Source organism: Pinus tabuliformis, chromosome 9 (assembly GCF_031772625.1).
Source record: "Pinus tabuliformis cultivar Carrire ecotype Pingquan chromosome 9, CPIR1, whole genome shotgun sequence".
In the NCBI taxonomy this organism is placed as follows: domain Eukaryota; kingdom Viridiplantae; phylum Streptophyta; class Pinopsida; order Pinales; family Pinaceae; genus Pinus; species Pinus tabuliformis.
The window spans coordinates 888435880-888460377 of record NC_142307.1 but is presented as its reverse complement, the minus strand read 5'-3'; the positions used below and the strand labels follow the sequence as shown (position 1 = coordinate 888460377).

At 40.0% G+C, this 24498-nt stretch overlaps 1 protein-coding gene across 2 annotated transcripts in view; it reads left to right on the top strand.

Annotated features, from left to right (window-relative positions):
* Window positions 1–24498, top strand: part of TPP2 (tripeptidyl peptidase ii) — a 531975-nt gene that overhangs the window by 314848 nt on the left and 192629 nt on the right. For both annotated transcript variants that reach the window (XM_089443702.1, XM_089443703.1), the window contains 3 exons: window positions 11766–11894; window positions 12022–12122; window positions 12230–12347. In XM_089443702.1, the coding sequence (XP_089299828.1) occupies window positions 11766–11894; window positions 12022–12122; window positions 12230–12347 (348 nt within the window). The remainder of the gene's footprint in view (window positions 1–11765; window positions 11895–12021; window positions 12123–12229; window positions 12348–24498) is intronic.

Here is a 24498-nt window from a genome sequence, read left to right as displayed (position 1 = left end):
AGCTTGAGTATATATCTACTGATTGTGAAAATTTCTAAATAGAAATCCTACTGCAGTGATTAATATTCTTACTTCTACTTATTATCTCATAAATAAGTTATTCACAATGTTCTTACTCAAAATATATTCTATTGCAACTTTCACAATTAAAACATTGCAGAGTAAATGTAAGGAAAAATACTGGCAGAAATATAATCATAATGAAGACAAATAATCTGTAAAGGTAGAATATTAATAACCAGTAATTGTAATAAAATTTTCGCAAAGTAGGGGAACAAGTATGCAGGCGATAGCGGTCAGTAATCCAATTTCAACCTGTGATGCATACTAGAGTGCCTTAGAATTTTAAGGAATGCGCTTGAATGCAAAAATGGTTAAAGAACCTCATAATAGATAACCCATCTTTATTGGAGTATGCTAGATTAATGAATATATTGACCAGATGATGGATGGGAGGCATTTGAGGCTGGCTATTTGTGGATCTTGGTAGGTCGGCTAGATGTCAAGTTGCAATGTTGGAGTAAATTTTCTCCTAGGGTTACCCATGTTTCTGGATGGGTAACGACTTTGATCACAGTCACAATGAAATGAGTTATCACTAGCCTTCACAAGGTCATTGAGAACCCATGCTTCAAAATAAGTTGTCTTTGGAGGCATCTGAATGCTTGGTAGATCAAGTCAATTTTGGAAGCCACTTGTTTTGAACATCAGTAACTTATTTGGTATTTTCTGTCTGACAGAAAACCATTTGCTCTAGGATAAGTTTTGTTACTTGGCATGGTAGAGGTAGCTTCAAGGCATGTAATATTATTAAATTCTCCTCGAGAGAGCTAGTTGATTGCCATTTTTGTAGCTGAATCCATTTGGAATCAATAAATGTGCTACAATTAAAGAGATGAATCATGAGTCCTTTTAATCCATATATTTCTAATGACATTGTGATAGTTTGCCTTTTAATGCATGTTCTGGATGCAGTTTTGACTTAGTAGACTCGCTACTCACCTATAGTCCTTAAAAGTATGCAATCATGGAGAGGACTTCTTAATAGCACTTATTCCATATTCAATTCACTTTTTTATGTGACCTGTCAGTGGTTTATAGCTATAAGTTCCCAGAAATGCTGTCCCAACCTCCCAGATCGGCCGTTCAACATTTCGGATCCTGGAACAGGTAAGAAATGACCTTGAAACGACATAAATACGTTTCAGTCCGGTTTCAGAATTCCCGAAACGTTTAGGAAAAAAATTACACGTTTCAGAGTGGTTTTTCAAATTTGGAAACAAATTCGGAAATTTTCCAATACGTATTCGATTTTTGGAAACGGTTTGGATCTCCATCTATCGGGAACAGGGTAAAGTTTAGGCTAAATGAGTTTTTTTTTAATTTATATAACATATAACCTTTATGTTTTTACGCTGTTAAACTTTCCCTCCTGTCATTGCTGTCGTTTGAGCTCGAGATTGCACCGATTGCTGCCACCTGAGCCCGAGACTACACTGATTTCTGCCGCCGAAGAGCTTTGTTGCCGAGTGCCCAGTACCGACTACACCCACTGTTCCGCTGAGGTCCGATAGTTAAGACTCGGAACTAATCACTGCAATGACAGTTGCAACTCGCTGCAGCCTGTTGCCAGAGTCCAGACAACAGATTGCCGCCGACTAGTTAATGGTTATCTGTTGGCCAAACCATAACAATTAATGAATGATGTTAAGTTATTAACTTCACGACCTCCAATATGGATTGAATGTGTGCACTGCGTATTAGGAATGTTGTGTGGTAGTTTTGACAGTTGAATAAGGGTATATCAATTGCATTTTTTTTTTCTAGTTTGTGTCATGGACTTGCCACATTATGTACTGTCAGTTTTTGAAATTGAACAGTCTTTTTTTCATTTTCTCTGGTAATTTGTTTTCATTCCCTACTATGATTTCTTATTAGCATTTAAAGGAAATAAAATTGTTCACAAAGCTGTTTTTGTGCTAGCTTTCCTTTTAGTTTCCACTAGCCTTCATAGAATATTAGCCTTCAGTAGTAGTCAAAGAAATCCATCATTTCTATTTGAACAAGAATTCTAGGCAACAGAGTAAGTACAAATATCTTTTTATCTTTCCTTCTTATGAGAAATATGTTTTGGCATCAAAAGGATGGTCAGTTCCCTACTTCAAAGAGCCATTATCGGAGTGTTCATTGTACACTGGATCAAGAGAAACCTTGGCAAACCCTTGACATTACAACCTTCTAAATTCCATATGCAGTCAACAATTGAAAGAGGATATCTTTTCTTTCCACCATGGTTCTAAGCCTCGTACATGTTTCAATTTTGCAAATTAGTTATGCAAGAAAGAGGATATCTAGCAGGCTAATAACTGGGCAAAAATACTAAATAGTCATCGTAATGTGATATGCTGGGAGCAAATTTGGTTTCAATTTCAATCCTAATAGGCTAACATACCACATCATAGTATACTGTATCATACATGTCACTTTTCTTCAAAAATGGAGGCATCATCTATTATTAAATAGTGTCCACTGTGAACTAATAGTAAGTGTTTCTCCAAGAAATAAGATCTAGATTCTAGGCATATAGAAATCTGGAAACAATTTTGTAGTATTGTACATGATGCTTGACCAGTGACCACAAGGATTAAGATTCAAGAATCTACAATAGATATTGCTTTAGTTCTGGCGGGTGGGATAAGGAGTCTGCAGCCACATTGTTTACCTCTTCTTGTAATGCTTTTCAAAGTCAAAAGAGTTGTAATTAGCTCGTCCATTTGGCTTCTTACTCACTCAATTTTCAAGTCATTTTGTGATATGAAATACTTTAAAGTTTAAACAATGGTGGTTTGTCCAAATAATGAAGTGCTTCCCAACAAATATTGTTTGAAATTTTCTAGAACATGCATAAGAGACAACAATTTTTAATCATACATTGATAAGAACTTCTACTTATTACTATTAGTCAATTTCCCACTGAAAGGCAACTGTCCATTAATTTTCCATGAGGATAAAATTTCAAGGGCTTCCTCTTGTTGTTTTAACTTTTAAAATTTTAAACACTTCAACATGATCATGAGTGTATTTATTTCCATTTTCAAAATCACTTTGACCGTGTTGTTGACCATGGTCTTGATCTTCAGAATCTTGGGAATGTTGTTCTAAGTCTTCTTGATCTTGGGAATTTATTTTGTAGTTTCATTTACATCATCATCATCATTCATGGAAAATTCAAGTTGAGCCATTCATGAGGCAGAGAGTGGAACATGAAATTGAATCTGCCGCTAAAGTTGATACAAGGTCACCACTTTGGAAATATGTAACTATTGTTGGGAAGATCCAAGGAGGGGGATCATTGACATGGGTTTGTAGTGAGTGTAAAAGGGAGTACAAGGGATCATACACACGGGTTAAAGCACATTTGCTTGGGTTAAAAGACAATGGGGTTCGAATATGCAGTGGCCCACCTAAAGAGAATGGGACAGATGGAAATGGTTTAAGCAAGACAAAATTTGCAAAATATCAGAAAGAACAAGGCAAGGTAGATGCTAAAGAAAATGAGGCAAATCCTGCCTCCCATTTAAAACACCCAACAACGTTGGGAGCATCTTCATCAAAACCTCCACTTCATTCTCATAGAATTGTTTGTTCAAAGCGGTCTAATTTGGGACCGCTTGAAAAGAGTTTTAATAATGAGGCTCGAGAGATAGCAAATGCAGCTATAGGCCAATGCATTTATGCAAATGGTCTTCCCTTTACCCTTGTGCGATCTCCTTACTGGGCAATGATGATAAAAGTAATGAATGAAGCCCCAAGAGGGTTCAAGAGCCCTAGATATGAGAAGGTACGCATCACAATGTTGAATGCTGAAAAGTTAGATTTGGAGGCTAAATTAAGCCCCATTCATAATTTATGGTACATTTCAGGGGTGTCCATCATTTCTTATGGATGGAAAGATCAAAGAAATAGGCCTTTGATCAATGTGATTGCTTAGAGCCCACAGGGGGCATTTTTTTTGAAGGCAATGGATTGTGAGGGGCAGATGAAAGATTCTCAATTCATTGTTGACATCTCGATTGAAGTAATCGAATTGCTGGGGCCTGAAAACGTTGTCCAGGGAATAACTGGCAATACAACTGTGTGTAGAGTAGCAGGCCTAATTATTGAAGGCAGATATCAACACATCTTTTGGAGCCCTTGTGCTGTACTTTCATTAAACCTCATGTTGAGCAAGATGGGGAAGCAAAGTGAGTGGATTCGAGTTATTTTTGAAGAGGCAAAAGAAATTCAAGCCTTTATCACAAACCGCCACATGTCCCAACGCATCTACAGGGAATTTTCTAAGTTGGAGCTCCTTAAGGTACTTATACTTTAAAGTTTATTTCATAAATTCTAATTTCTTACTCTAAATTCAAATATCTAAATTGGATTCTCAAATGTCATGATTCCTGAATCATAATAGTTATTCAATCAAATTGTGATTTTTAATTTGTTGAAATTTGAAACATTGGCAATTTGGCACTTGCAGGTTGTCGAGACTCGATTTGCTTCTCACATCATAGTCTTAACAAGGCTTATGGAGGTGAACAATCAATGGTATGCAATTCTCTTTGGAATCAATGGAGGCAATCCCAATCTGATAGAGCACAAGAACTGAAACGGTTGGTTGTTGATGATGAATGGTGGGATAGGGTGGAGTACCTCTTGGCATTTACTAAACCAATTGTGGATTTGCTCCATATGTTTGACACATATATGCCTAATTTGGGAGAGATGTATGAGGGCATTGATTCCATGATGAAGATAAGTTTGGTTATAAATGCCAAAGAGAATGACCCAGATGAATTCTTTTACAGAGAAGTAAAAGATATATTGACCAAAAAGTGGAACAAGATGATCACCCCATTGCACCATTTGGCCTATGCAGTGAATCCAAAATATTATGTTGCAGAGTTGCTAAGTGATCCAGAAAGAACCGCACCAAACAAAGACCCAGAAGTCACAAAAGGATTTAAAAATGCTTTTAGAAAGCTTTTTGTAGATCCCAAAATTGGGCTTCGGATTCATGCACAATTTTCTCATTTTGTGGGATCAGAGGGTTGGGGTTGTGATATTGATTGTATGCGGGACAAGACTAGATTAGGTCCAATTGAGTGGTGGAACTTCCATGGTGGGGCATTTCCACATATCCAAAAATTGGCCATCATGATTTCGTCACAGGATGCTAGTTCCTCTTCGGCAGAAAGGAATTGGAGTATATACGGCTTCATCCATTCTATGAAGCGAAATAGATTCGGCTCTAAGAAGGCTGAGGAACTAGTGTATGTTCATTCAAACCTTCGCCTTCTGTCACACAAGAGAGATGAATACAAATTTTGGCCCACTAAATTATGGGACGTGGAACTAGAGTTGCCTGACTTGGATATGACATTGAATGCCATGTCTCATATGACTTTGTTTGATGCAGAGTCACCGATAGGTGGATCTTCAAGTAGGCATGACATCAATGTTCCCAGTCCCACTTCTGGAGACGATGTGGAACTTTTTAGTGGCATGAATGAAGACATATTTGATGATATGTAAATGTAATTTATGATGGTGTTTTAATGAATAATGATAGTAGACTCCCAGTGATAGTTCATTTTGTACTTTGTACTATGTGTTGATTTGGGGTAGCATCAGATGTGCTCTAGCCATGAAAATTGGTGGAGAGGCTAAAGCACATGAGATCTCCAATACCCAGAAATGGTTTGGGCAGATTCTAAACAGTTTGAGAGATATTAAAATAATTAATATTTTTAATGGAGTCCCTAAGTCTAAACTTTAGGGAAAATAAAATATTAATGTGAAGTAATATAAAACTATGGTAGAAGGGTCCAAAAGTCATGGATCAAGCCAGAGTTAATCTTAGCTGTTGATTAGGGACTTAATCTCGGCCGTTGATGTATCAACGAGAAAAGTATAAGAGGAGTCTTGAGGGTCACTTGGAGGACACACTGAGAGAGACTAGTCAGTTCAATTTCTGGAGCGGGTTTAGCTGAGAAATTTGAATTAGTCGTCAGATGAGCAGTCAGGAGGCAGGAAGTACGGAAAAGAGAGAAGGGATCAACCACTAGAGACCAACGCTAAGGTAGGAGAGGCAGATGCAAGGCATTTCAGGCAAACGCAGAGGTAGCAGGAGATTGCGCAGTCACTAGAGGGCCTGTGTGGGTGATGCAGAGAGGCCCAGGGCTGACACAAAGTGTCTGGGAGCCACGCAGAGGTCAGCCAAGCTAACGCTGGGACTAGGAGAAGTGTTGGAGAATTTTTCTCTCTGTGGGTAAGCCAGTTTGGCACCCTGTTGTACTGAAGAATTGCTGAATAATAAAATCCTCCCTTGCTGCACCGGTTTTCCCACATTGGGTTTTTCCGGGGACTATTGTCCAAAATATCTGTGTCAATGTGTTGATTCTTGTACATGTGTTTGTTTTTGTATTACGGTGTGATATCTGTAGCAGAATTTATTTTAATGTTTATTGAAGGAATTTCATAAATAACTTATTGAAGAATAAGTAGGAAAAGTAAATCAGATGTTGCAGTGATAGAATTTTCACATGGTATCAGAGCAAGTAATCAGAGACAAGAAGAGAAAATCAGTATGGGTCGAGACCACGATGCAGAGGCATCCAAGTCAGGGGACTCACACAGATTTTCAGAAGATTGCATATGAGAAAGAGACTTCGATTTCTCTATGTTGGCTTCCAGGCTAGAAGAAGAAGTGGCTTGTATGACTAGTTCTGCATCATCAGAAGTGTGGTATATAGACAGCGGAGGCTCGTGGCATATGACGGGAATCAGGGAATGTGTCTCAGAATATCGAGCAAAGAAGATGAACTTTCAGATCACCATGGGGAACAAGGCAAAGTGTACTCCAGTAGGGAAGGGTACGATAGTTTTTCAAACAGAATAAGGAGAACAGTTTCGTGCTACAAATGTAGCATGTACACCAGAATTGGGGATGAACTTACTTTCCGTGTTGCAAATTCAAGGCAAGGGCTATGACGTTGACTTCATCAAGGAGACGATATTGATTTGTGAACGAGAAAAGTATAAGAGGAGGTTTGAGGGTCACTTGGAGAACACACCAAGTTGATCAAGAATTCGATTTTCTGGGGCAGGGCTTGTTGAGGAAATCGAAGGAGTGATCAGAGTTGCAGCTGAGGGGAAGTGGATACAAAAGCAGAGAGGCATAGATAGTACCGGGAGCATCAACACAGAAGCCAGAAGAGAGGGACGCAGAGCCAGCTAGAGGCCACGCAGAGGCAGCCAGGGTCCACGCAGAGGCAGCTAGGAGTTGTGCAGTGCTAGAGAGAGCCAATGTGGGTGATGCAGAGGCTCAAGAGGGTGACGCACTGCCTCCAGAGGCTGACGTAGGGCGAGTTGGGGTGACGCTGGGTTGACGCTGGGCCAGAGAGGGTGCCGCAGTCCCCAGAGGCAGACGGTGTAGATTTCGTGGCACAGATTGGAGTTGAGAGTTGTGGGATTGTTCATCCGGGGTTTTAGCCGGAATATCTGTCTCTGACTGAGAGGTACTACTACCGAGATCATTCTCTGTTGGGTGAGCCAGTTTCACACCCAGATTGTACTCTAAAACTGCTTAATAATAAAATCTTCAGATAGCTGCACTGGCTTTCCCTCATTGGGTTTTTCCGGGGACATTAGCCCAAAAATAATGGTGTCACTTGTGTTCTTGTTTTTCTTTTAGTTGATGATCTGTAATGTGTTGAGCATGTACTTGTATTTATTTTTAGTATTTACATGGTAAATAACTTGTTAATTAAACAAAAGAAGTAGGCATAAATAAATCAGAAAGTACATGAAGGATTTCTAACAGTTAGACATAGAAATTCCAACATGGTATCGGAGCCTGGTTGCAGATCACGGGAGAGCTGAGGGCATTAGCTGAGCAGAGCAACAGTAGCAGAAACAACTATCTCGAGTGACAGAAGCTGTTCCTAGCAGAGAAGCAACAAGGAAGGGGTGACGCAGTGCCTACATCATCAAGATTGAGCTGGGAGGAGGATCAATGCAATGGCAGAAGGGAGCAGAACTGACCTACGCAGTTCCTGGTCATCTTTCTCTGTCAGGAAGGATTGACGCCCATGGCCAGGAGGTGCAGATTTTGCTGGTGCCGGGGTTGCGTAGAGCCTAGAAGCTCTAATGTTCAGTTTGCTGAGGCATAAGAGGCTGTGGGTAAGTTGCAGAGTGAAGTTGGTGGGCTAATGTGGTCAGAACAATACCTAACAGGGCAAGACCAAGGAGGAGGGAGTTGCTGTCAAGGATTTCAAGCCAACAAATCTGGATCAGTGGTGCAGTTGCACTAACGATCGGAGTGGGGGCATCTTGACATTGGCAAAGGGGTTTCCAGGAGGGAAATTGAGGCTCAGAGGGAGTCACACCAAGAACTTCCAGAAGGGAAGTAGAGGAGTAGCGAAATGGCAGTGAACGGGGTATAAGAGGCCAGAACAGACTGGACGGAGCCTCAAACTTTGTAGTCTGGAAGGCCAAAATCTTGTTTGTTCTAGACAAGAATCGTCTCAAGCACTTCACCTTGAAGACGATAGTGATCCCAGTTGACCCGGTCGAGAACGACAAGTATGAGGAGGCAATGGCGAGGGCCAAGAGCATCATCCTTGATGGGGTCAAGGACCATGTAGTACCACATATTGCTGAAAAGGAAACGACAAATGCGATGTGGGAGGCCCTGACAAAATTGTATTAGCATACTTTCATGCAGAGGAAGATGCTACTAGAAAATTAGCTATGCTCATACTAGGTGTAGAAGGGAGAACAGATCAACACCTTCCTCGGTTGATTGAAGGAGATCCGGGATCAACTGACTTCTATAGGGGCCACGCTGGATCAAGAATTGATGGTGAGGACAGCCCTGAATGCAGTCTCAAAAGGCTAGGAGGTGTTTGTCTAGAGCATACCCAGATTGGGAGGAATTGTGGGTGACTCTTCGCCAAGAAGAGATCAAAAGGTTGACCAAGGCGGGAAGCAGCGACAAGGGGGTCAGAATCAAGAAGGAGGAAGAGGAGGATGCTACCCTAGCATCTGAGGGAAAGCAGGGGAAATGAAAGAAGGACCTCTCTAAGGTGAAATGCTTCCACTGTGGGGAACTGGGTCACTATGTGAGCTAGTGTTCGAGGAAGAAGAGCAAGGGAGAGGCTTCCGAGACCAAGGTTGTGCCAGCAAGGGCGGAGAAGGAAGTAGAGATAGATGATGACTGTGCCATGAGTGCTCATGCACCTGGAGAGAAGAGGTGGGAAGACATCGAGCTGTAGTTAGACGAACTACATGCAATGAGGGGCAGGATTGTCGAGGTACCCAGCCTCTTGGATTATACCTTGTTATAGGAGCCTCGAAGAGTAGCAGCAGTACTGGCGGATGTCTGTAGAGACAGATGCGGATGGAGCGACAGAGGGAGGTACAATGCAGGAGTCCTAGGACAACGTGAGGCAGCAGCATGAGGTGCATGGAGTTGTTGCAGTAGCGTAGAGGTGAGAGAGGGAGAACTTGTCAGCGACAGAAGGAGTTTCAACATCGTGGGTGTGTCTAGCCTAACGAGATGTCAGAGTTGGGAGATCAATTTCTTACTTCTCAGTAATTGAGTTGCAGTGCAGCAGTAAGGAGTGGCAGTGCTATGGGTAGCACGTTGCAGAGTGATGAGAGTGGCTGCCGTAGGGATGCAGTAGTGGCAGTGGCATGGCCATGGGTAGTAGTACATGATGCAACAATACAAAGGATGTTGGGCAGCAGGCCTAGCATCAGCACCAGGACCGATGCCGGATGATCAGGGTGATGCTCAGTGAAGAGTATTACTAGAGCACAGTCCTCGCTAAGAGGGAATGTTGATTTGGGGTAGCATTGGATGCGGTCTAGCCACGAAAAGTGGTGGAGAGGCTAAAGCACATGAGATCTCCAATACCCAGAAATGGTTTGGGAAAATTCTAAATAGTTTGGGAGATATTAAAATAATTAATATTTTTAATGGAGTCCTTAAGTCTAAACATAGGGTAAATAAAATATTAATATGAATTAATATAAAACTGTGCCAGCGAGGGCTCACGCAGAGGTAGCCAGGAGTTGCGCAGTGCCTTAGAGAGCTAGCGTGGGTGATGCAGAGGCTCTAAGGATTGACGCAGGGCAAGCCAGGGTGATGCTGGGCCAGAGAGGTTGACGCAGTCCCTAGAGGCAGACACTGGAGATTTCGTGGCACAGACTGGCACTTTGAGCTGTGGGATTGTTCATCCGGGGTTTTAGCTGGAATATCTGTCTCAGACTGAGAGGTACTACTGCCGAGATTATTCTCTGTTGGGTGAGCCAGTTTGGCACCCAGATTGTATTCTGAAGCTGCTTAATAATAAAACCCTCAGATAGCTACACCGGTTTTCCCGCATTGGATTTTTCCGGGGACATTAGTCCAAAAATAACGGTGTCACTTGTGTTCTTGTTTTTCCTTTAGTTGATGATCTGTAATGTGTTGAGCATGTACTTGTTTTTATTTTCAGTATTTACATGGTAAATAACTTGTTAATTAAATAGAACAAGTAAGCAGAAATAAATCAGAAAGTACATGAAGGATTTCTAACAGTTACACTTAGAAATTCCAACACTATGTAGTATGCATTATTAATTTTGGTAATGATGGTGTAACTTGTCATGTTGATAACTTGATGATTGAAATTTGAAATAAAACCTTGATGATATGTTGAATCATGAATGTTATAATAATCATTAATTATGATGACAATATTTATGTTGAATTCATGATGATGAATCATGATAGATCATAGATGATAATTGATTATGTATTTTTAATTTTTTAGTCTTTACATCTAATCTAGATTCTAAAAGATGAATTGTAATAGGAAATTTTTATTTTTTAAATTTACATGTGTGTGTGTGTCGTTTCCTTCTGTGTCGTATCCAGATTTTTTGAAAATTTATCGTATCCGTTTCAAACCCTGTGTCCGTATCCGTTTCAGTGCAACGTAGGTTTATAGACTGTTGATTTGTATCTCGTTTCTGTGGAAAAAAAGATTCTGCAGTTGTGGTTGGTGGAACAGAGCATTTTAAGACTATAATGCTCAAGTATAACTGATATAGACATTTAAATGCTTTCAAGAGGAGTAAAAAGAATAGTGGGTGAAAACTGAGAACATCTTGGGTAATGAATGTTATCTTCATTCTTGAATTAGGTGTCATATTATAGAGGGAATGTGTCCAGACTCCACACCCAGAGGTTCTTTGATGCAAAAGAATGTGACTTAAAATTTATCTTCCTTCTGTTGTATTTATCTACGCAGTTTCCAGATGATTGACTATGCTTTGAATGGTTTTATTGAATTCTTAAATTAAAGTGTGCACATTCTTCATTCTATTCAGATAGCCCTCTGTAATGCACCATTGTGTTTTCTAGTCCACATTATTCCATCTGTTTGGATTAGGTGAAAATCTGGCCTTAGATTCATATTTGTGTTGAACATCTACTTTAAGTAAGATTTTGTGGCACATACATGACAGGTTTTATATTTTTTCCATCGTTATTTTTCTTCTTGAGATATAATGGCCCAAAACCTTTGTCCGTTTTCCCATTTAAATACTTCATAGTGGATTGACGACAGTTGTTCTACAGTTTGAGCTATTGAATTCTATTGCTGCTTGATTCAATGGTGAATAACACTTTGACAGCTAATATGATATCTTAAATTACTGATTTTTAGGTTGAATTCCATGGAATCAGTGCAAATAAGGAAGATGTTTTTCTCTCTGGTACTGAAGCTGCGACAAAGATTGATGTGAAGGCCCTGTTATCAACTGAGAAACTTGTTCCTTCAGCATGCTTAACAAAAGTAGAGTATATTGTGATTTAAGTATCAACATTTTCAATGTTTTTCCATGTATAGAGGCAGACCTACGATAGTCAGAGACAATTTCAATTGATAAGCTTGGATATGATTGAAATCCTTGCTTTTGCAGATCAGAGTTCCATATCGGCCTGTTAAATCAGTTCTCCTTCCTCTCTCTACAACACGGGACAGATTACCATCTGGAGCACAAATCTATGGATTGACATTAACGTGGGTGATGTATTTATTTCTATTATTTTTCCATGCAGAATGATTCATTCCTTTTTTTTCCTTGGAGCAAGCATATTGGCTATTGAGATAGACTTGATTGGTAACAGGTACAAGTTTACATTGTCTGAGGCATGTGATGTGACACCACATGTTCCGTTACTTAATAACCGCATTTATGACACAAAGTTTGAATCACAGTTTTACATGATATCAGACATAAACAAGGTATTTCCTTTTAGCACATGTATTGGTTGGACTATAATCACTGTTTTCTTGGAAGTTACATGTGGAATTATCCTGACCTGTTTTATCTTCCAGTGGCACAATGTCACATCTATTGTTGACAATATTGGTCGTTAGTTCTCTTTTAGAAATTGTTAGTAACTTATATGTGCGTTCAAGGTACAACTCATGAAATAATTTCTACCACTGCATCGTCTCTAGATTCGTTTTCTTAATACCTTTATCATATATAATACTATATGTTTTCATTATCGTTATGGAACTGTAATTTGGGTATTACTTGTTTACAATATTAATAGTATTAATAATGGTTTGAGTGGGGGATTGCCAGACACACAATTATACATCCTATGGTGACTAAATACCACTATCAAAATATAATGTCAATTGACAATCTTTAATGAACATCAAACATTTCGTATGTGTTGATTATACTTATTTTATTATGGATTTACGCATTAGTTTGGGACCCGTTGTTGCCCAAGTGTACACCTAAGTGTGGGTAAAGTTTCCAACCCCACAAGGTATATCTTTAAGGCGCAATGCTCAGAGTAGGGGTGGTCACTCTGATCCCTACTCTCTCCGTTTAAGCTCTCGCCTAGGCAAGCTAAGGGCTTAGGGGAGTAGTCCCTGAAAGATAAAAAACTAAGGGGAAACTTGTTTAAATCAACAAGTCTACGAGATCAAGAGGCAAGATAATCACTTCTCTTAGTAACTTGATGTAACACCCCCTCCTCCTAGGCTCACCCAAGCAACCAGCCAGCTGGGCAAACATGTGATGAGAGGTTACTAAGGGATTCAATCTCCTAGGTGACCTCGAGGAAATGGAATCGACAAAACTAATCAAACAAACCCATCCACATCAGCAACAACACCCTCAGGAGACATGTATGCCACTCAGATAGCCTGTCCTTGAGTCCCACTGCTGATTTAAGCATTTTAACCCAGAGTCGCTCTCATGATATAGGCAAAACAATGACCAACAACTCAAAGTCGCTCTCATAGGCCTCTGTGCCAGTGACTATGGATTTTTCTCAGCAAATCTGTGTCAGCGACCCCGAGATTTGAGCCACTTTTCTAGCCCAGAATCTCGACCTCTGTGCAGAACTTGCTACAACCCTTAGAATCATTCAAAGCCATGATAACAATGTTGATAAATCAAAATCATCCTCAGGACTAGGCCTGAGCATCCCCAGCCGGGACTGACATTCTGTTAAACACTTGGCATCAATGCAACCTACAGGTCTAGGATACAGACAGAGCATAAATGGCTGAAATGTTGAAGAAAAGTGTAACTAGGTTCGATATTTGTAAATGTAATTTTGATATTTGTACTTGTCAAGAAAAAGAAATATTATTATGCGAATGAGTTTCTTGTTCATTCATGAGTCTAGAACAGTCAAAGAGTCAAAGTCAATATCACGCTCTTGTTGAGCTCATGTCTAATGTATACAAGTGTACACTATGCCAAGATTATCCCTCCAAAGAAAGCATAATCCTCTTGATGTAGTCGGCCAACAAAACGAAGCAAGATCAGTCATGTTGACTTGCATAAATGAAACACCTTTTTAATGGTTCAAGTCAGCCTATTATGGAGAATGAATCTACTATATATACCCTGTAAGGTCTGTGCAAAAGTAAGAAAAGAAGAGATCGATTTCCTCTGTGATTTTCATGGGTATAAGCTACATATCTTGGGTGTCTCTAAAGTTCTCAATAAAATCAAAGTGAGCAAACAAAAGGACCTTGCAATCTCAGTTCTTTGGATGGGTTATATAATAAGGATCTCATAGCAGGCAGTGAGCACACTTAGACGCAACATATCTATGATGACAGGAGGACGCAATTATGATCTCGGTGCAATGAAGAGAACTCAGCTACGGTGATCACAGTTCCGACCTTCCTATAGTTTTGGTCTCCTCACTATCTTGACATTCTTCACTGAAGCAACTCCTCTGTCTCGGCATGCTTGTGGACACACTCTCAACATAACAATAGGCTCAACATAAATCTCGGTGCAAAATGAACTAAGCATGATCTCAGTGCAAGCATGCTCTGTCTCGACATGAACTAAACGAAGTCATGAACTCGGTGCAAGTATTGATCACGAAAGGATCTCAAGGAAGCTGTCATAGATATATTTATATATATCTCAATATCGAGATCTCATAGTATTAATGATGATTTCAGAACTGTAAAAGATCTCAGTGAAAATGTGAACAATAGAACAACAATAATGATCTCGTCATGAATATCTTGGTAAAGGTGCAATAATGGTATTGAAACAGTAACAAAGATCTCAATGGTGCAGTGAAAATGAAGATCTCAGCAGTGGCCAACAAGAGGATTGATGTCTTGGTCTTGGGGAGGCTGATCTAGGTCTAGGGTCATGGTCATGTTCGTCAATTGGAATCTCTATAAGAAGAATTATGTGCAGGTTTTCTCTCCAAGAGGGAGAGGTTTTGGCCCTGGTAGGATGCCAACCTCTTGTGTTCTTGTCTCTTTGTTTTGGTGGCTATTTGATGAAATAAGTAACGCACACTCTAATAATGTCAAAGAGAAAATTGTGCTAATACGAAAATGAAAAATCCCTCACAAATAGTTATCAAGTCAAGAAGAATCACATTAATCGTACTTGCCCTAGATTCTTCAACATGAAAGAACTTATGAAACATAACCAGAAGGATCACCTCCTTCTATGTGGGACTATTATATCATCAATTAGGTCTTGCATCCATCCATTTAACAATTACAAGTAAATACATGAAATAACCATGACATGAATCTGTCACATAACCATGCTTATAACCAACATTAAACCATATAAATATTAGAGATATGACAGCCACTAAATCCACATGTAAACAAGTACAAAGGTAAGAGAACCTAGCTTTTATTGATCATAGGCAGATCCGACCAGGTTTGGGACTTCCACGTACCACCTGACCATAGACTTGGATGAATCAAATCTCTCTTTCAGCCAGTCACCCCCGTGCCATATTCCAAGCATGAATGTGGGATCTCATAGAACAACCAATCCAATAACAACTGAGGGAATCCAGAGGTTAAACCACCTGCACTCTCACCAAACCGTGATCACACCAAAACTGGTGCTCCAATCACAACTGAACCGAACTTGGAATGCCATTTGGAATCCATCACTATCCTCGAGGAATTTTCCATTTTCTTGTTTCTTAGGCTTTATGGCAATCCAATCCCGGATCACTAGGCCCTAAACCGAGACCAGTCTCTTAGGCTTTACTGCAGTCCAAACCTGGATTAGTAGACCCTAAATCGAGACTTCTCCATTAGGTTTTACTGTGTATCCCACCAAAACCGGTCAAGGGATTCCTAGGCCTTTGGGAATGAACATTGAGACCACCTCCGCCCCGGATTCTGAAATCCATTCGGCAAACCAAAGCTCAAAACTGAAATAAACATCCCAACACCATGGCATCCAGAAAAAGCAAGGCTAGGCTGAAAACCACTGTCATAACCTGACAAAACCATGCCATCGACAGCAAGAGAACCATACACCAAGATGCAAAGCCATGCATGTCCAAACCAGTTAGGAAATCAGACATGCAAAAGGTTACCTGCAAGTATTCCTACTAAAGCTGCTTGATCCTTGCTTTCCTTTCCTTTCCTTGCTTTTCCTTCCTTGATCCAAAGTTCGAGTGCTCCAAGAAAACTCTAAGTGACCAAAAGTGAGAGAGAGAGAGGGAGAGAGAGAGAGAGAATAATGAGAGAGCTCCAAACTTGAACTAACAAAAGGTTGCCCACTGATCCTCAAGCCTTTTTATTAATGAGGCCTCTATTTTCTTCATTTTCCACTATTTTCCTTCAATTTCCTCCTCACATGCAACCTTTGACCTTTGACCTTACTTTTCTCTTAATTTCCTCTATTTTCATTAATAAATGTGGCAAAAATGCCTTTTTGCCTTTTAATGCCTTTGCCTTAGCCTTTGCCAATTTTCCTTGGCCAAAACACACATGTAGTGATGCCCACTAGGATATCTTTGCCCAACATTCAACTTGAAATAAGTGTCCCTTAACTGTGGTCTTATTTTACCTTTATTAACTCGTATTACATGAAATTTTTCACCAGGGCTGTTACACTTGGGTTAAGATTAGATGGCAAGTTAGATTATTGAATCGAGCAATGTGAGGTAGACAGATTCAATTAGGTCAGTATGACACTTAAGATGGAATAATAAGAGACCAATGTCATGATAATAATGTCCAAATAAATGAAAGAAATTGCAAAATAATGAAAGATAAACAATGCTGCAATGAGAAAATGTTAGTATAAGAAAAAGATCAAGATAATCAGAGATATGAGCAATAAACCTTAGATAATAATTGCAAGGAAAAACTTGTGGTTCCAAGTAAGTATGATATTCAAAAACAATGAACTTGAAATGACGAACAATAATGTAATGCTTCCAATTATAGATTTGAGCTCATGATTCCAATTACCAATTGATCAATGATAAATAGAAGATCTATTTAATGCGAGATTCAAGATCTTGGTCAATTTTAATTTAGATGCCTAATCTAGATGAAAGCCTTCTCCTCAATTGTTTTGAAGTGAGTCTCACATAAGGTTGTAGAAAAAAGTCTTGAGGAAGGAGGCTAAGGCCTCATTAACGATACCTACCCAACAGTTCTAATGACCCAGGTGTCTTTGTTCCTACAAGGGATTGCCCATAAGAGAACTGCAAGGTCACCTATTTTAACCATTGAGCGAGGTTCAAGCTTCTCAAATTAGTGGGAAGAAGGTGGTCCTAACTTTCTATCAACCAAGCTTATGCTTGAAGGTAAATTTTAAGGATGCAAAACTAGATTAGAATGATAATGCAAATGATGATAAAATTAGATAGCTTCAAAGAGATACAGTAATGGCAATGTGCTTCAATGTAAGAGATATAAACCACTTATAACCGAGCTTATTAAATCCACTTTAAAACACACGATGACAATATTTCAATAATGGATCAATGAAGCACTTTAGGATTACTCAATGAAACAATTGACAACAATTTCAAATGCCTTAGTTATAGTGTTTGTTATGATAGTCTTCACTTTTATGATTTTATAATGGAAACAAGTGAAAATTTTAATGACACAAACGCAAGTAACCAATGACAAATGAGATTGCTAACAATGATTTAATGAGAAGATACAATTAAGAGGTTGGATCTAACTAATGAAATGCCAATATAGACAAAAAGAGAGCAAGAGAAAGAGTTAGTATCTAAACCAAAAGAATGAAGAAGGTAGAGGTTCCTCCCAACACTCTAAGGAGATCACAAAAATTACAAGCACTTCTAATATCGACCACTACTCCTCAAGCTATCAAATGCCAAAGATGAAGGCACAAGAAGATAAGAAATGTGCTTCACTGATAAACCACTTGCACCAAACCTCAAGAGATCCTCACGACCAAGATAGATCATTGAACTAGAGCCCACTACCAAGCAAGAGGAAAAGGTTAGAAAAATTGTTTAAATTTTTTATGGGTTAAATGTGATCAATTTTAATTATTTCAAGCCTTTTGTTACTAAATTTTTTAATGTGATAACCCTTTGAAAGAGTAGCTTCAAATATGAATGGTATTCAGCCTCCTCAAGGCTCACGGCTAGGAGGGATGAGGCCTCCTAGACCTATGGCTTACCTTTGAAATATGATATGTCACAATGAAATGTCAAGGGGAAAAGCGCTTGCCAGAAACCAGTGAAAAAGTCCTTGTAACAATGGCGGAATACCTCTACACACAAGAAGTGTTAGTTTTGAAATAAAACGAGGCTATGAGCAAACCTTGAAAAGCCTTGCGGGTAAGCTAGATGAGGCCTCTAGGCCTTGCGGCTAGCCCTCAAAGCAACCTCCATGTGATAAGATCTGAATGGCTAGTTACAAGCCCAAAACCAAGTGTCATAACCCTTGCAAATGATGGATTTAGGCCTGCAAAACCCCAAGGATTAGTCTTTTAATCATATGCAACAAGAAAAAGACTCTAGTAGGTTTGCAGCCAAGGAAAAAGGCATGCGACTGGGCCTAGAATAGCCAATGACCCAAGCGGCTAGCCACAACAAGCCTTGCAATTAAACTTGAGCCCAAAAATTTGATCTATAAGCATGCAAAGCCATACCCAAGTCAAATTTTGATGGAAAAGATAGAGAGAATAAATACAAAATTATTTACTTTTCAAGCTCAAACCTTTGTTAAAAATGATTTTTGAAGTGTGAACAAGGGCTTAAACCCTAGAGGCCTCCCTTGAATGAATTTCACTTGATGAAAAGACGCGACAAGAATGAAGATCAAATCCTTGGGGAGCCCTTTAGAGGCCTAAAACCCTTGTGGCCCTGAAGAGAAGCTAGACGACCCTCTAAAAGGTGAGATGTTGAGCCCAAACCCTAGCTCTCTAGGCTAGGTGAGGGCTAAAGCCTAAAACCCTCTAAAATCAATTTCTTCCTTGATCCTTTGTATATCCATCTCCAAACGAGTTCAAGAAGAAACCCTAGACATTCTCTTTAGATCTACAAGAAAATCAAACTCAAAACCTTAATGGCTATAGACAAAATGGATAAATATGCACAAGGGTTAGAGAAAAATAATTTACAAGAATAATTTACAAATTGACAATGATTATGGCTTTTATAAGCAAATCTATTCAATTAATACACATATAAACTTAAAATAGATGAGAGAAATAATTTTGTAAGTGAGCAATCGCCAAGATCTCTGTAAAACCAATCGTTAGATAAACCTTGGAATTTAACAAAGTGGGCTCTTAAACTTCTTGTCTTGGGAGTTGGCTAGTCCAATTGAAGACTTCCTTTCGCGCCCAAGATCTGAATACCATAGAGTCTCTACACACTTAAGATCAAGTTATTAAATTAATAGAGGCTAGATACACATAATAACCCTCAAGATCGACGTATACCTACTTGATCAATCAAGTTAGAATGCTTCTCTAAACCTAGCAACTAATGCAAGATACCTGTGAAAATAGTTAATGCAGCCACTGGTTAATGAAGTAATAACTTATAAAATATTATTCAGTAGAGAATTAATGCTAAAATTGGCAACTTAAGCCAAATTCCACTTTGGACAACTCATTTGATGGAGATGATGATTGCATTGAATTTCTCTTTTTGCGAGGACCAAAACCGACCTAATGTTCATCAAAATTGGACAAGCATAAATGTGTTTTTGAATTTATGCCCACACGTGTAAATTGTCAAGGTCGGCCACATCATCATGTAGGCTCATGAAGCCCAATGGACGTGTCTCTTGACTCTCAATGATTTTTATAAATATAAGAGACCTCCATCCACATTTGGCACCTCACTCACTCACACATTCTTCTCTCTCATCATCTGATTGGTTCGTATAGCTTATTGGGCATCTCTTTTCCTCACACGTGTGGCAGTAGAAGGACAAATTATAGGACGAATTACAGGGTGGGAATTTCAAAATTCAGACACTGTTGCAAGTTTGACAGGGCAGGAATTTCAAAATTCAGACACTGTTGTAGGTTTGACCAATGTTGACCACAGGTGGTTTGACCTCCTTTGACTGCGGTTTTTGTGCTTGAATTTCGTTTTGGTAGGCCACATCTATTGGTACATGAACCAAGGCATTTTGTTGACTTTGAGTCTAAACATATCATAGCATTGATCGCAGGGCTGACCACAGAGTTGACCACAAAGTTTGACCAGTGTTGACCGCTATTTTAAGGATTGTTTTGGTGTAACTTTGACCACCTTATCAGGATGAGTTTGACTGGGTATGACTGAGCTGCTTTGAGGAGATTTTGTTGGTGCTTTGACAAGCGTTGACTTTCAAGTTAGGGCTGTTGGTTGATGCAAAAATTTTGATATTGGACAAAGCTGCATTAATCATCATTTGGCAAGTCAATTTTGACTTTATTGTAATCTCTCTCTCTCTGCTAAACATTTGATATAATAATAAGAAGAATTGATCAAAGTGTTTTCCCCATCTTGGGGTTTTTCCTTGGCATCTGCCAAATTTGGTGTTCTATTGTCTTGTCTTGTCTTCTGCTTTTATTGTTCATGTTGTTGATTTGGGGTAGCATCGGATGTGCTCTAGCCACGATAATTGGTGGAGAGGCTAAAGCACATGAGATCTCCAATACCCAGAAATGGTTTGGGTAGATTCTAAACAGTTTGGGAGATATTAAAATAATTAATATTTTTAATGGAGTCCCTAAGTCTAAACTGCGGGAAAATAAAATATTAATGTGAATTAATATAAAGCTGTGTTAGAAGGGTCCAAAAGTCATGGATCAAGCCAGAGTTAATCTTAGCTGTTGATTAGGGACTTAATCTCGGCCGTTGATGTGTCAACGAGAAAAGTATAAGAGGAGGCTTGAGGGTCACTTGGAGGACACACTGAGAGAGACCAGTCAGTTCAATTTTTGGAGTGGGTTTAGCTGAGAAATTCGAACTAGTGGTCAGGTGAGTAGTCAGGAGGCAGGAAGTACGGAACAGAGAGAAGGGATCAGCCACTAGAGACCAACGCTGAGGCAGGAGAGGTAGACGCATGGCATTTCAGGTAGACGCAGAGGTAGCAGGAGATTGCACAGTCACTAGAGGGCCTGCGTGGGTGATGCAGAGAGGCCCAGGGCTCACGCAGAGTGTCTGGGAGCCACGCAGAGGTCAGCGAAGCTAACGCTGGGACTAGGAGAAGTGTTGGAGATTTTTTCTCTTTATGGGTAAGCTAGTTTGGTACCTTGTTGTACTGAAGAATTGTTGAATAATAAAATCGTCCCTTGCTGCACCGGTTTTCCCACATTGGGTTTTTCCGGGGACTATTGTCCAAAATATCTGTGTCAATGTGTTGATTTTTGTACGTGTTTGTTTCTGTATTATGAAGTGATATCTGCAACAAAATTTATTTTAATGTTTATTGAAGGAATTTCATAAATAACTTATTGAAGAATAAGTAGGAAAAGTAAATCAGATGTTGTAGTGATAGAATTTTCACATGGTATCAGAGCAAGTAATCAGAGACAGGAAGGGAAAATCAGTTATGGGTCGAGACCACGATGCAGAGGCATCCACGTCAGGGGACTCGCACAGATTTTTAGAAGATTGCACAAGAGAAAGAGACTTTGATTTCTCTATGTTGGCTTCCAGGCTGGAAGAAGAAGTGGCTTGTATGACTAGTTCTGCATCATCAGAAGTGTGGTATATAGACAGTGGAGCCTCGTGGCATATGACGGGAATCAGGGAATGTTTCTTAGAATATCGAGAAGAGAAGATGAATTTTCAGATCACCATGGGGAACAAGGCAAAGTGTACTCCAGTAGGGAAGGGTACCATCATTTTTCAAACAGAATCAGGAGAACAGTTCCGTGCTACAAATGTGGTGCATGTACACCAGGATTGGGGATGAACTTATTTTCTGTGTTGCAGCTTCAAGGCAAGGGCTATGATGTCTACTTCATCAAGGAGACGATATACGTCAAGCACCTGAGCTGGAAAAAGAAAGTGCGGATCAGGATCAAAAGTAATAGGTTGTATAGATTACAACTAGAATCACCAATGGCACTAATAGGCACTCATGGATACAAGGACTTGAATGAACTATGGCATAGAAGAATGGGTCATTTGCACCATGGAGCTTTGCGAATTCTCAGGAGTAGTGTAACAGGAGTTCCGGATCTGAGTACTGAACGAGATGATGTATGTAGAGGATGCACTCTAGGAAAGTATGCCAAGGCCGCATTTCCTAGGAGAAAACACAGGGCCAAGAGTGTACTAGGATTGATACACTCAGATATCTGCAGACCTATGTCTGTGAAAGCTCTAAGTGGTGCCGAGTATTTCCTTACCTTCATTGATGACCACTCAAGGAAAACTTGGATTTATTTTCTGAAGACCAAGGACAAGGTTTCTTGTCGATTCAAAGAGTTCAAGGCTCTGCTGGAGAATCTGACTGGGAAGAAAATAAAAGTTTTGCTCTCAGATAATGGTGGAGAGTATGTTGATAAGGACTTCACTGTTTTTTGCATTAAGGAGGGCATCAGAAGAGAGTGGACAACTCCCTACAATCCGGAGCAGAATGGAGTAGCAGAAAGATAGAACAGGACTATTGTAGAAGCAACTAGGGCCATGATGTATGAGCAAGATATGCCGAAATTCCTGTGGGCGGAAGCATGCAACACAACAGTCTATGTTCAGAACATGACTCCTCATTGGGCATTGGGCAAGATTACTCCAGAGAAATTTTTCACAGGGAAGACACTTGAAGTCAGTCATTTTAGGATATTTGGGAGTTTAACATATTTCTGCATGCTAGAGCAAAAGAGAAAGAAAATGGATCAAACTACAGAAAAGGGATATCTGGTGGGATATAGCGAGAACGCCAAGGCATACAGAATCTACCTTCCAAGGAGTAGGAAGGTAGAAGTTCAACGAGATGTAAAGTTCATAGAGGACAGGGCTTTCAGAAAATCTCGTGAGATGCCTTTTGAGGAGCAGTCAAAAGATGAGTCGCTGGTTAAGCCTCTTCAACCAACAGAAGTAAAAAATTCTTCCTCTGGTCCGGAAGATTCTAAGGATGAGGAGGAGGAGTTAATAGAAGCACCTGCTGGCAAAGGAAGAACTAGCAGGGAACTTCGTTAGATTTTGCGAGATGCAAAGGACTTCACGGTGCGCCAAGAAACATTAAGAGGGAGAGAAAACAACCAGATAGATATCAGGCATTGGTAGCTTAGGATCGGGAGCCTGCTAGTTTGAAGGAGGCAACTCAACATTAGGTTTGGCTAGACGCGATTGTAGAGGAGTACAATTCCATAATGGTGAACGATGTCTAGGAGGTAGTGCGAAGGCCTCAAGACAGATCAGTGGTATGTTCGAGATGGATCTATAAGATCAAATACGCTGCAAATGATAGTGTTGAGAAATACAAGGCCAGGTTTGTGGCTAAGGGGTATGGTCAAAAGGAAGGAATTGACTACAAGGAGACCTTCGCCTTGGTAGCCAGATATACGTCTATTAGGATCGTGATATGTCTTGCAGCTCAGATGGGATGGGAGATTCATCAGATGGATGTCAAAACGACTTTTCTGAACGGGGTAATAGAAAAAGAGGTATACATTGAACAACCAGAGGGCTTTGAGACACATAAGAATAAGTCTCATGTATGCAGGTTGAAGAAATTCTTGTATGGGCTGAAATAGGCACCTAGAGCATGGTATGGTCGAATCGATGGCTACTTGCAGAAGATGGGATTTGTCAAGAGTCACGCAAATCCAAATCTCTGCTATCTGGTTGTAGAGAATGAGCCGCTAATCTTAGTATTGTATGTGGATGATCTCTTTTTGACAGGATCATCCAGAATCATCGGGGACTGCAAGAAGAATCTAGCCACAGAATTCGATATGAAGGATTTGGGACGAATGCATTATTTCCTATGGTTGGAAGTTTGGCAGCAAATGGGAGGGATCTTCCTTGGGCAAGGGAAATATGCTACAGAAATCCTAAAGAGATTCTGGATGGAGGACTGTAGACCTATGGCTACTCCAACGATCACCAAGTAGAAGAAGATTGTGCATCAGAAGACAAGGATGTTGATCCCACCTTATACAGGGAACTCATAGGGTCCCTGATGTATCTGGTCAGTACCAGGGCAGACATTTGCTATGCTGTCAACACCCTCAGTCAGTTCATGGTGGAACCGAAGAGGGCGCACTGGGCAACAACCAAACATGTTCTCAAGTATTTACAGGGAATAGTCATTTATGGACTCTTGTACACCAGGAGTAAGGATATCAGATTGAGTGGATTTGCTGATGCAGATTGGGCAGGAAGTTCAATGGATCGGAAAAGTACCTCTGGGTACCGTTTCAACATTAGATTAGGAATGATCTCGTGGTGCAGTAGGAAACAAAAGTATGTGGCTCTGAGATCATCTGAGGCAGAATATATGACGGCAAGCACAACTTCGTGTGAGGCCATATGGCTTAGAAAACTGCTTTTCAACCTATTCAGAAGGAATATGGAGGCGACCTGGATCATGTGCGATAATCAGAGTTGCATTAAGCTCTCTGAGAATCCATTGTTTCATGATAGGTCGAAGCATATTGATATTCGGTGTCACT